Here is a 13,859-nt window from a genome sequence, read left to right on the forward strand (position 1 = left end):
AACAGATACAGATGTGTACTAAACAGAAACATTCAGCATAAACAAGTGTATTTCCTATGGAAAGGGCATATGGCATTGTAAGAACAACCTTTTTCAGAGATAAACATTCACAGCATTCAGGACGAGATTTATAATGCTAAAGTACCAGACTCTGTGGAAAGAAATGAACTAAGTATATCCACTTTGAAAGCTCCATTTGAAATGTGGAAGAAAAATGTCTTGAACTGTGGAATCACCAAAGTTGCTGGGTACTTGTAAAAGGACACTTTAGAGACCATCTTTCTCCCAGCGAAAGGTAGTTTTCTGCTGAAAACTCAAAACAGCTCATTAGGAAACACTATTTGTTGCCTGGAATTATGTATGGTATAATTCTTAAAAATGTCTTATGCTGTCATCTTTGGGGTCCTAGGTTATAAAATTTTAGACATAGAAACAGTGGAAGAAAACATAAGAAAAAAATAAATTAAATTCTCTCTCTCTCTCTCTGTCTCTCTGTCTCTCTGTCTCTCTCTCTCTCTCTCTCTCTCTCTCTCTCTCTCTCTCTCTCTCACACACACACACACACACACACACACAAACACACACTCACACACACTTTGTAAACCATTAAACACAAGATTGGGCAGGCTCAGGGTGGTATGGCTCTAGACTCTTCTGGAAGAGCGTTTATCCATGTTAGACCACGTGCCAATGACCCTTATTTCAGTGACAAACACTGTCACAAGCAAAAATACTGCAGTGGAGCAACAACTGATCTAGTTTGTCCTTTGGCTTGGTTGATGGTGCATGAGGTGAACTACTTAACTACATCGAGGTCCCGGGGGCATGCTGTTCTTTTGTTGTGGTCAAACAGTCTCTTCTCCAGCTCACACTTCATGTGTGCTAAGCTTTCTAACTACATGCCTCCGAGTTTCTCACAATCTTCCTATAATTTTAATATTCCTGACTTACAAAATTGTCACCCTCAAGAACAGCACTAAGATTGAAGAAGAGAAGAAACGGTACCTGTTTAACATTCGTGCATTTTCATAATATGTTTCTAAAAATTGTACCATTTCACGTTTATTATTAAAATCTGCAAGTTCGATGGGCGTTATGCCAAACTGTAAGGAAAAAAAAATATTGCATTTTACAAAAAGGCTTGTTTCTCAACTGAAAGTTCATCACAGATTTTGTGAACATAAATACACACTGGAAAGAGTCACAAGAGACCATTTATGCTACAACACCTGTCACTTTCTCACACACTGCTGTCTTCTTCCCTTTGACACACCTTTCCCCTGCCCAACATTGTCTATGAACACCACTCCCTTCCAGAACTCTCCCCAAACACTCAATGGCTCCAGTCATCTTAGCTCCATGGAGTAGGGCCTCCATTGCCACAGCCCTGAAACAGAGAGTACAGTTTGGTAGGCCCCTGTTGAAGGAGTGTGCTCAAGAGGTGTCTGGAGCAGAGTTTCTCAATCTGTATTTCAAATACATTTCTTTACTAAACTAAGAATTATCTCACAAGCTCAACAGCATCTCCTATGGACGCCAAAACCTTTTAAAAATTAAATAATGCTTTTTGCATAGTTTCTCCAATGATCAAATTTCCTAAGTTGCCTGTCACCTCTCTCCTTTTCCTGTCTACCCTCATCCCTGAACAAAACCTACATCAGTACCTTCTTTGCTGCAAGACATTTTAATTTATTTTACAATCATTTAACTTGAAATAAATTGATTTGTATTGTCTGTGTATATGTGATGTGTGTGTGTCCATGTGGTCCTAAATCCTTTATTTTTGAATTTTAAAATCAAGTCCCATTCTGAGACAAAATATGCTATGCTGTGTTTTTTGGAACTAACGACTAAAAATACGAAAAACCTATCTGGAGAAAATAGCATTCCTCTGAAGAGACTCAGTGAGAATGCTTGAGCTTCTGCATGTAGAAAATAGGTCTGAGTGTCACTGCTAAAAGTATATTGGAAACAAAGTTGAAAGATCTTTACCCGATTTTTGGCTTCAAAATCTACGTCGTGCTCAAGGAGCATTTGTGTAATTGGTATGTTACCCCTGGATACAGCGTGGTGGAAAGCTGTATTCCCAGTGGCATCTATCAGGTTTGCATCAGCATCGTGGGCCAGCAATACAGAAACACAATCCACATTTTCTTGCTGGGTGGCCTGTGGAAATTGTACAAAGAAATATATGTTCGATTCAAAGACGCCAAGGGAGACATTTCTACCACTGCACTGAATCGTTTCCCTTAAATCAAACATAGAGCTTCAGTTATGCATATTATCCCTCTATTTTGACACAAAGTCTTCTCAAGTACCCCAGGCTTGCCTAATTTTATAATCTCCCCACCATATATATCTCTTTACAAGTGGTAGAATTTAAGGATTCTGCCAACACACCTAGATAGTCTAAAAATTCAGGTCTGTGCTGGTTGGCTGTTGCAGTGCAGAGATTGGTTAGCTGGTTAGGTTTTGTTCTTTTTGACAATTTGACATAAGCTTAACACACCTGGAAAGATCCTCACTTGAGGAATTGCCTCAAGCAAATGGCCTCTGGCCAACTATGTGGAGTATCTTTTTTTATATAATTTAGATAGAAGTAGGAAAGCCTAGGATCTTAGGGGTGGGGCACACCTGGAAAGAAAGTTCTCACTTGCTCTTTTTTTTTTTTTTTAAAAAAAAAGCTGAGCAAGCCTTGGTAAAAGCCATGGACAAGCTGCATTCTCCTGTGATCTTGGGATTTAGTTCTTCCCTCTGGTTCCTGATTGGAGCTCCTGCCTTGGCTCCCCTTGAGAATGAAGTGTGATGTGTAAATGTAAGCCAAATAACCATTTCCTTTCCTGAGTTGGTTTTGGTCAGTGTTTTATCACAGCAACAGAAACCAAACAAGGACACACTCTAATCCATTTCATGCCAAAACAGATGGCCAATAGCTACCTTGATCAGGGGTGTGCTGCCTTCATCATCCTGGATGTTAATATTGGATTCGTTTTCTAGTAACAGTATCACTGCTTCAGGATGGTTGTGGGCACATGCATAGTGTATGGATGTCCTGCAATGGAAAGGACATTTAGGGACATTTTTGAATGCTAAATAAGAAGCCCATCACCTTTAACTACTACATAGTATGAAGATAATTTCCTTCTGATGTAAGAAAGTAACCAGAATTTCCTTATTTATTTCTGTCTACTCAAATGTTCATTTGCTGTGTGTGCTAGGGATATAGTGCATGGCTGTCCCCATTTAAGGGAGGTGTTCTATCACTACCTTCATCCCTGCACAAAGCAGCCTGTCTGAATCCTAGAAAAGGTCCCAGTAAATTGATCTCAGTTTGAATTTAAATCCTACTCTAATATCTGGCTCTTACTAGTTACTACTTGGGATTTCTATGAGCTTCATGACTCCATTTCCCAATCCAAAGAATGGAGATTAAACATAGTATCCGTCTTACACGGGGCTGCGGTGATGCTTTTAGTTTGGATGGGCAAGAACTGCTAGAATTACAAACATTTACAGCTCCCGAGGGCTTAGCATTTGCCTCTCATGATAATGATTTCTCTTCCTTGTGATAACAAACACAACATTTCAGTGAAGGACAAACAGGATTCTATCAACAGTACACATACAAAGATTTTATATTCAAAGAGTTTTACATTTCTTTAAAAAAATCTGTCTAACCAAACAGGTCTTGAACTAGATAATCCTCCTAACTCATCCTAAATAGTGGCCGGTGACACTGTGGTTACTTTCTTTTATCATTCACAGTTTAGCCTCTCTAACATTGGAATGTCATTTATCATTTCTAATTTTTTTTATACTTATAATTGGCAGAATTTTTAACTTTGATACTCTATAAAAAAACAAAAGGTTATCATGAAACCCATTGCGCCTTACAGTAAAAAAGTCAGATTCCACAGGTAAATGACATTTATACAGATCACTAGTATCTATATAAATCTTTAAAAAACAAACAAAACTCTAAACTCTCAGTCATCAATGCTTTGATTTTTTTTCTTTTCCACATTTCTGTTTTATGACCATGAGTAGTGTGTCTGTACGTTGGACAATCAGGAACACAACTTAGTCCTTAGGTAATAGATATAGTATTCATGGTAATCCAGGCACCAAATGGTAGCAAAGCCGGACCTCATGCTTTGCCATAAAATGATCAATGTGCTCTTGACTCACACCAAGACCGGGTAACTATTCCTACAAGCTGATAACCTATGTCATCCTAGCTCCCTCGCTTGATACTCCAAAAGCTTTAAGCAAAATGAAACTCGGGTTCCAAAGTGTATGGTTCATTTCATTTCGTATTTAAATTTATAGAATGTGAGGAAGCTTGACTGGGCAGAGAAATATAAAGGTATAAGAATGGAAAGATCTGGATAGATAGTAGAATGTGTATTCTACACAGTAAATATCTAAGTTATGTGTGGGGGTAATAAATGGACTGACAGAATGAATAACTACAGTTGCACAATTCAGTGTCTGTACGGAAAATATCCAATAAGCAAAAGAATACCTTAAAACTGTAGTTTATAATTTTTTCTTCTTTTATATGAAGCTCCAATTAAAAGACTAGCCCCTTAGAACTACAAATGATCAAGAAGCTGTGGAGTATGGAAATATACTGTTGTCATTGATTCCCCTTTATTACCTACTACTACATCAAAAAAGTGGGGCAAAGAACTAAACCAAGAATTCACAACAGAGCAATCTCAAATGGCTGAGAATCACCTAAAGAAATGTTCAGGTCCTTAGTGCTCAGAGAAATGCCAATCAAAGACCCTGAGATTCTACCTCACACCAATCAGTATGGCTAAGATCAAAACCTCAGGTGACAACACATGTTGGGGAGAATGTGGAGAGAGAGGAATACTCCTCCATTGCTGGTGGGTTTGCAAACTGGTACAACCACTGTGGAAATCAATTTGGAGGTTCCTCACAAAATTGGAAATAGATTGACCTGATAACCCAGCAATACCACTCTTGGGAATACACTCAAAAGATGCCCCACCATGCCAAAAGGGCACGTGTTCCTCTTTGTTCATAGCAACCTTCTCTGTGATACCCAGAAGCTGGAAACAACCCAGATGTCCCACGACAGAAGAATGGATACAGAAATTGTAGATCCTTTAAACAATGGAATACTACACAGATATCAAGAGTAAGGACATCCTGAGTTTTGCAGGCAATAGGATGGAACAAGAAAATACCATCCTGAGTGAGGGATCTCGTGCCCAGAACGACATGCATGGTATAGAATCACTAATAAGTGGATATTTGCCAAAAAATGAATAGTACAAAATACCCAAGATAGAGTCAAGAGAACTCAAAAAGGTCAACAAGTTGAAGTGCCCAAGTGAGGATGCCTCAGTCCCACCTGAGAGGCAGAAGAAAGCAACCATAAGCGGGGAGGGAGGCAGGAGACTGGGAGGGAAAATGGATGTGGGGAACAGAGGGGAACAGGTTCTGGGATTTGCTGGAGGAAAGTACTGAAGTCCTGAGGGCCAGCAGAAAGAATGAAAACAGGCAACCTTGGGAGGTAGGAGGTTTGGGGACCCTCCAGAATGTACCAGAGTCCTGGGAGGTAAGAAACTCTCAGGACTCAAAGGGAAGGGTCCTTAGATGAAATGTCCTACATCTGGAAGAAAAAATCTGTAGAGCCCACCTCCAACAGAAAGAGAGGGCATCGAGTGAGGGATGGGATTGCTACCCCCACAGTCAAACTTCTGACCCATAATTGTTCCCGTCTGAAAGAACTGCAGGGATACAAAGGGAGAAGAACCTGAGAGAAAGAAGTTCCAGTGCAAGGCCCAAATTGGATCCATCTGAAGGGAAGGCTCTAAGGCCAGACACTATTACTGAGTATATGGAGAGCTCACCAAAAGGGACCTATCATGACTGCCCTCTGAAAGACCCAACAAGCAGCTGAAAGAGTCAGATGAAGATATTTGCACCCAACTAATGGACACAAGCTGCTTACCTCTGGGTTTGAATGACAGAAAAGCTGAAAGAAGTTGAAGAGAAAGGTGACCCTGTAGGAGGACCAGCAGTCTCACTTAACCTGGAGCCCGAGATCTCTCAGACACTAGGTCACCAACCAGGCAGCATACACTAGCTGATATGAGGCCCCCAACACATCTACAGCAGAGGACATCCAGGTCTGGATTCAATCAGAGAAGATGCACCCAACCATCCAGAGACTGGAGGCCCCAGGGAGTTTATAGGTCTGGTGTAGTCTGGGGTGTGTTAGGGACATCTTCCTGGAGACAAGGGGGTGGAACTGTCAGAGGGTGGACCAGAGGGAGTAGAATCTTGAGTGTTAAAACAAATAATGATAAAAAGGAAATAAGAATGAGGGACTGGGATGGTTGGTAAAACTCAGTTGGTAAAACACTTGCCCTGAAAACCTGAGTGCAGATGTGGGGATGAGGGGATCCCCAAAGCTTACTTGCCTGCAAGTCTGAGATTCAGTGTGCTCCAAGATTGTAAATCAAACATACCATGGATTTGGGAGATTGAACATGTCTCTAAAACGGAGGGACCTTGGGGTGGAACTCATAGGGAGGCCTAATGGTCTGAGCTCAGTCCCCAGAACCCACAATGTGGCAGAACAGAACTGTCAAGTGATGACTCCTCTGACCACCACACACTTAGTTCCACATGTGTGGGACACAGGAAAGTAAGAAGAAGACAATGTCAGTCTCTGTCCTTCACATGTGTCAATGCACACTCGGACATGTACACAGGGTGAGAACGGGGAGCAGGGTCATAGTTCCAGTTCAAATGCCTTTGTTTGATCCATTAACAAACATGGGTCATATTTATCTAAGAGTTTTTTTTTTTTTTTTTTTTTTTTTTTTTTGCATTCAAGTTGACAATTTATCTTATGATAAATTTTTCAGTGTTGTGTATTAGTATTCATGGCCTATATAGTAAGACAAATCTAGACAGGTGGCTTGGCTCTTAACAGCTCTAGTTTTGTTTGTAGAGAACTAAGTTTTGATTGCCAGGAACCACATGGCAGCTCACAACTGTCTATAACCCCAGTTCCAGAGAATGCAACACCAGGTTCTATCACACATGGTACACAGAAAAAACAAATAAGCAAAGGTCCTCTGTGTGAGTGTGTGTGTGTGTGTACAAAATTTCAGTGTAAACATAATAAAATGATGAAGTTTCATTAAGGCCTAGGTGCTGCTGTTCCAGCATGTGCAGGTCTCCTATGCTTTAGAGCATTTCACAGTATAAAACACCGGGGTCCCCAGTTAAAATGAGTCTAAGTATGACCTCGTTCCTTTCTAAGGATGTAGCCCTGGAAGTTGATTTCTCTCACTGCTTGGCCCTGAGTGCCCCTAACCTTTTTCACCTTCTCTGCACATGCCCCACAAGCAATTTCATGCCCCATTACCTGCCCCTCCTATCATATTCATCCACATGTTGACTGGACTGGATTAATCTTTGCATTATATCATGGTCACCCACACTGGCCACTCATTGTAGTGGACCCATGGGGTGATACCCGATCAGGTAGAGGGGAAATGTCTTCTTTTTCTGATGATGCATGCTTCTAAAGCCCAGACATGAATGCCACAGGCAGGTGTACCAGAGTCCCCTTTTGGGGACTTGTATTGACTGGACACTGTAATTGAGATTGTTCTGCATTATTAGGGCCTAGGGCCGCCTAAGACATTTCCCTCTCTTCCCTCCCCTTTAGCTGATCACTGCCTCCCAAGTTCTACAATAAGTGTTTGCAGAAGAAAAAGGCAAGTCTTGCCAGTGAAACACAGGAGAGTCCTGCCAGTTCAGTATGAACTGAACTGTGCTTCAGCACCTAGCAGTACAGCTGTGCTGGCACCACCACAGTGACATGCTGTGAGCACACAATGGTGCTGGCTTAGCAGCTGGACCCTATGCTTATGCTCTGTGCATGCCTGCCTCAGTCTCCAGGGGCAGGAGCCCACCCTCCTTGGTCCACTTACAAAGCACTGTCAGTTTCAAGTCTGCAGTACATCTACCTGTACGGCCTTCAAAGGGAATATGGAGAGGAATTATGTGATGGTTCAGGTCCTTAGCAGCTCTGTAACCCTGGGAACATGTGACCCCAAGAATAGCTTGCTGGTATTTCCTCCCAGAAGTATTTTGTTCCCCTTTCTAAGGAGGACCTAAGCATTCACACTTTGGTCTTCCTCCTTCCTGAGTTTCACGTGGTCTTTGAATTGTACCTTGTGTATTCTGAGCTTTTGAGCTAATATGCACTTATCGGTGAGTGCATGGCATGTGTATTCTTATGTGACTGGGTTACCTCACTCAGGATGATACTTTCTAGTTCCATCCATTTGCCCAAGGATTTCCTGAAGTCATTGATTTTAATAGCTAAGTAGTAGTTCATTGTTTAAAAGTACCACATTTTCTGTATCCATTTCTCTGCTGAAGGACATCTGAGTTCTTTCTGGCTTCTGGCTATTATAAATGAGGGTTCTATGAACATATTATGTGTCCTTGTTATACGTTGGAGCATCATTTGGGTATATGCTCAGCAGAGACAGAAGCAAAGGCCATCCAGAGACTGCCCCACCGGGGGACCCATCCCATCATATACAGACACCAAACCCAGACCCTAATGCGGGGGGGCCAAGAAGTGCTTGCTGACAGCAGCCTGATATAGTTGTCTCCTGAGGGGCTCTGCCAGAGCATGACAAATACAGAGGAGGATGTTAACAGCCAACCATTGGACTGAGCCTGGGGTCCCCAATGGAGGAGTTAGAGAAATGACTGGAGGAGCTGAGGGGATGTGCAACCCCATAGGAAGAACAACAACAGCAACTAACCAGACACCCCAGAGCTCCCAGGGACTATTCCACCAACCAAAGAGTACACATGGAGGGACCCATGTCTCTAGGCGAATATGTAGCAGAGGATGGCCTTGTTGGACTGCACTTAAAGGAGCAGCCTTTGTTCCTGTGAAGGGTCAGGGCAATGTAAGTGCAGGTAGTCAGTAGACAGTGGGTGGGTGGGTGGGTGGGTGGGTGGAGGAGCACCCTTATAGAAGCAGTGTAAGGGGGATCATATAGGTTCTTCTGGTGGAGAAACTGGGAAAGGGGATAACATTTGAAATGTAAATAAATAAAATGTTCAATAAAAAAGAACACACACACACAAACACCCACACACACACACACACCAAGAGCCTGAACTGATGAAGAAAATCCTGAGTTAGTAAATCCAGCTATCATTATCTTATGATTAATTTTCCAGTGTTGTACATTAGTGTTAATGGCCTCTATATTAAGAGAAATCTAGACTTGTGGCTTGGCTGATAACAGCTCTAGTTTTGTTTGTAGAGCACTCAGTTTTGATTCCTAGCACCAACATGGCAGCTCACAACTGTGTATAGCTCCAGTTCCAGGTCAGCAAGCACCTGATTCTATCACACATGGTGTATCAAAAATGCCTATAGGCAAAACTCCCAAGTTTGTGTGTTTCTCTCTGTCTCTCTCTGTCTCTCTCTGTCTCTCTCTCTCTCTCTCTCTCTCTCTCTCTCTCTCTCTCTCTCTCTCTCTCTGTGTGTGTGTGTGTGTGTGTGTGTGTGTGTATCTGTCTAGTAAATTTCAGTGTAAATGTCATAATAAATTGATGTAGTTTCACTAAGGCCTGGGAGCTGCTGTTCCATGGTGTGCAGGTCTCATACGCTTAAGAGCATTAAGCGGGAACACAATGAAAAGGAACCTAAGCATGACTATTAGGATTGAGCCCTGACAGTTGATTTTTCTCCCCGCTTGGCCCTGATTGTCCCTGACAATTCCCACCCCTGTATACCAATCCCCCCTCACCAATTTCAAGCCCCATTACCTGTTTCTTCTATCACACTCATCCACATGGTGTTCATTGGAGTGGATTAATCTCTGCAGTGTATCCAGGTCCCCAACACCAGCTGCTTGTTGCAGTGGACCTATTGGGTCATATCCAATCCTATACAGAACAAATTTGTTCTCTTCCGGAGGTTTCCTGCAACTACAGCACAGACAACAACGCCACAGGCGGGTGTACCAGCGTCGCTTTCTGGGCACTTTTTTTGTCCGTACCTCATAATTGAGGTTTCCTTCCATTCTTGAGGCCTAGGGCCACCCAGGACCTTCTTTCCCTCTCTTTCCTTCCCTTTAGCTGACTGCTGCCTCCCAAATTCGACTGAAAAAGTTTGTTGAAAAAAAATGCCAATTGTTCGCTAGAGAAACTCACGAGACTCCTGCCAGTTCAGTGTCTACTGAACTATATGCTTCAGCACCTAGCAGTACAGCTGTGTTGGCACCACCAGTGACATGCTGTGAGCACACAATGGTGCTATGCTTATGCTCTATGCCTGCCTGCCTCAGACTGCAGTGGCAGGAGACCACCCTCCTTGGTACCTGTGCAAAGCACTGTCATGTTTGACTCTGCAGTAGATCTACCTGCATGGCCTTCAAAGGAAATACTGAGGGGAGTTAGGTGATGGTTCAGATTATTTGCAGCTGTGTAGCCCTGGCAAGATGTGGCCCTAAGACTGGTCTGATGGAGCAAAGAATAAATCATCTTGAGTTAGTAAACCTAGACCCAATACCACAAATATTTTATGTGTTCTCTTTAAGGATGTTAGGGTTTTTTTCAATCCTTCCCTTGTCCCTCTTGCTCCTGCCTCACTCACTATGCCCGTGCTTGCTCCAAGCCCTGCTCCCTCCAGCCCTGCTATCTTTTGCCAGAGTACACTGTAGCTGTATTCAGATCCCATATGAGGGCATCAGATGTCATTACAGATGGTTGTGAGTCTCCATGTGGTTGCTGGGATTTGAACTCATGATATCCTGAAGAGCGGCAGTGTTCTTAACTGCTGACCCATCTTACCAGCCCAAGGATGTTAGTTTTTAAGGATCTTATATGAGAACTATAATCTGAGTAACCACAGTGGATTCCTACCTGGTAAGAAACCAGTGGGGAGAAGAATATCTTCCAAGGAAGAGGAAGTAGTGTATAGTGTTATGAAGAGATAAAGAAAAGCTAGAATAGGAGGGTTTAATAAGAGGTAATTGGGAGAGACAGGTAGAGGCATAGCGTACACCCTTCCACCTCCCTCGCCTGTTTAGGCCCCATTACCTGCCCTATTATATTTATCCTATTATATTCCTCAAGATGGTGTTGACTGGAGTTGATGAGTGTCTCCGTTGTATCCAGGTCACCCATGCTGGCAGCCCATTGGTATGGGCCCATGCATTCATATCTGATAAGGCAGAGGCTCAGTTTCTTTTGGTTATACAAGCACTCACACAACCTTGGCAAGCAGGCCTAGGTAAAGGAGGAAATAAGGGGAGGGACAACAAACACTCAAGGCTCTTTGGAAAACTACATAGAAATCAGCTACTCTAGAAGCTTCCTGTGTGTGTGTGTGTGTGTGTGTGTGTGTGTGTGTGTGTGTGTGTAGCCTTGGATGTCCTGAACCTAGCTCTGTAAACCACACTGTTCTCAAACTCATAGAGACCTACATGCCTCTGCCCCCTGAGTGCTGGGATTAAAGGTATGGGCCATCACCACCCTGCTCATCCTGGGTACTTAATAGAAATGAAATCATCTAATATAGAAATGTCATCTTTTTGGTGTTTGGATTTTTCAACAGAGTTTAATGTTTGTAATGTTTATTCATGTTGTAGGATATTATCAATATCTCCTTTCATATCTAGATACTAGTCCATTGTATTAATACACCCCACTATGTTCACCCATTCAACACACTGTGTTGTTTTGGGTTTCTCTCTTTTGTCTTTTATAACTTCTATGCACATTCAGGTGCTCGAGGCTCTACTATTTCATATTTACAGTTCCAACAGGAATAAGAAGGTTCCCAGTTCTCAGTTCCTTTATAGTCTCACATGTGCTCTAGCACTTGTAGATGACAAGTGCTCCACCACTGACCTACATGCTCAGCATACATACATATGTTATCTATAAGTGATAAAGTTATAAAACTATGTATGAAATATGTTTGTCAACTCCAGTCCACTGCTCTATGAACTGAGGTATTGAAGTCTCCACAAAACAACTGGATAAAGTACTTGCAGACTAAATGCAGGAACACATCAAAACCACCATCCATCATGATCAAGTAGGCCTCATCCCAGGGATGCTGTGATGGTTTGGCTTATAAAAACTCATCAAAGTAATCTGCTATATAAACAGACTAAAAGAAATAAATCAGGGATTGAGGATGTTGCAGTGACTGAGGGAACAGTTTCAATTTCATGAAGTCTCATTTATCAATTTTCATCTCACTGCCTGAGGCATTGGTGTTCTGTTCAGGAAGCTGTCTCCTGTACCAATGCGTTCAAGGCTATTTCCCACTTTCTCTTCTACTAATTTAGTGTAACTCTCTTTACATTGAAATCTGTGATCCACCTGGACTTGACTTTTGTGCAGTGTGATAAGTCCAAGTGGGTCTATTTGCAGTCTTCTACATGCAGACATCCCGGATGATCAGCACCATTTGTTGAAGATGCTTTATATATATATTTTTTGTATTGTATGGCTTTGTATTCCTTGCCAAATTATCAAGTGTCTGTAGGTGTGTGAGTTTATTTCAGGGTCTTCGATTCAATTCCTCCGGCTGAACTGTCTGTTTCTATATCAATACCATGTAGTTTTTATTACTATTGCTCTGCAGTACAGCTTGAGGTCAGGAATGGTGATTCCTGCAGAACTTCTTTTATTGTCTGGGGTTGCTTTAGTTATCCTGAAATTTTTGTTTTTCTGTAGGCAGTTGAGAATTTCTTTCAAGATCTGTAAAGAATTGGAGTTTTTGTGGGAATTGCATTTAATCTGTAGATTGCTTTTGGTGAGAGAGTCATTTTCACAGTTAATCCTACAGATTCATGAGCATGGGAGATGTTTCCATCTTCTAATATCTTACTCACTCTCTTTCTTCCAAGACTCGAAGTTCTTGTTATACAGGTCCTTCACTCGCTTGGTTAGAGTTACACAAGGTATTTTATATTACTTCTGTTCATTGTAAAGTGTGCTGTTTCTCTAATTTCTTTCTTGGCCAGTTTATCATTTTATATAAAGGTGGGCTACTGGTTTCATTGAGCTAATTTTTTATCCAGCCACTTCACTGTCGCTCTTTATTAGCTGTAAGACTTCTCTGGTAGAATTTTGGGGTCACTTCTCTGTACTGTCATATCAACCACAAATAGTGATACTTTTACTCCTTCTTTTCCAATTTGTATCCTTTGATCTCCTTGAGGTGCCTTCTTGCTCTGTCAAGTACTTCAAGGACTATAGTTGAGAGATAGTGGTGGAGTAGGGAGCCTTGTCTGTCTCTGATTGTAGTAGAATTGCTTTCAGTTTGTCTCCACTTAGTTTGATGTTGGTTCTCTCCGCTTGCTATATATTGCTTTGATTTCATTTAGGTATGTGCCTTGTATTCCTAATCTCTCTAATACTTTTACCATGAAGGGGTATTGGAGTTTGTTAGAGAGCTGTTTAGTATCTAATGAGATGATCATGTGATTTTTTTCCATTTAGTTTACATGGTGAATTACGTAGATGCATTTTCATATATTGTTGGAGTCCAGCCTCAACACAGGATTAGGGTTTTCAAATGGAAGCAAGGATATCTGGAAGGCACATGAGAAAGTTAGGGAAAGACTGAAGGAAGCTGAGGAGGAGGGCGACCCTTTAGGAGGACCAGCAGTCTCAATGTATGTGGACCTCCAAGATTTCAAACACAGGACGACCAAAAAGGCAGCATATGCCAGCTGATATGAGGCCCCCAACACATATACAGCAGAGGGGTCTGTGTTCAGTCAGAGAAGATGCACCTAACCCTCAAG

At 42.0% G+C, this 13,859-nt stretch overlaps 1 protein-coding gene across 1 annotated transcript in view; it reads right to left on the reverse strand.

Moving 5' to 3' along the window:
- LOC117721352 (uncharacterized) overlaps window positions 1–10,284 on the reverse strand; it is a 29,381-nt gene extending 19,097 nt beyond the window's left edge. Inside the window, exons 1-4 of the mRNA XM_076914265.1 lie at window positions 9,859–10,284; window positions 2,938–3,052; window positions 1,993–2,166; window positions 1,006–1,103 (exon numbers count right to left, since the gene is read on the reverse strand). Coding sequence (XP_076770380.1) covers window positions 1,006–1,103; window positions 1,993–2,166; window positions 2,938–3,052; window positions 9,859–10,115 — 644 coding nt within the window. The 5' untranslated portion in view covers window positions 10,116–10,284. The remainder of the gene's footprint in view (window positions 1–1,005; window positions 1,104–1,992; window positions 2,167–2,937; window positions 3,053–9,858) is intronic.
- Window positions 10,285–13,859: the final 3,575 nt, after the last annotated feature.

The sequence above is a fragment of the Arvicanthis niloticus genome, chromosome 16 (genome assembly GCF_011762505.2).
Source record: "Arvicanthis niloticus isolate mArvNil1 chromosome 16, mArvNil1.pat.X, whole genome shotgun sequence".
Lineage (NCBI taxonomy): Eukaryota > Metazoa > Chordata > Mammalia > Rodentia > Muridae > Arvicanthis > Arvicanthis niloticus.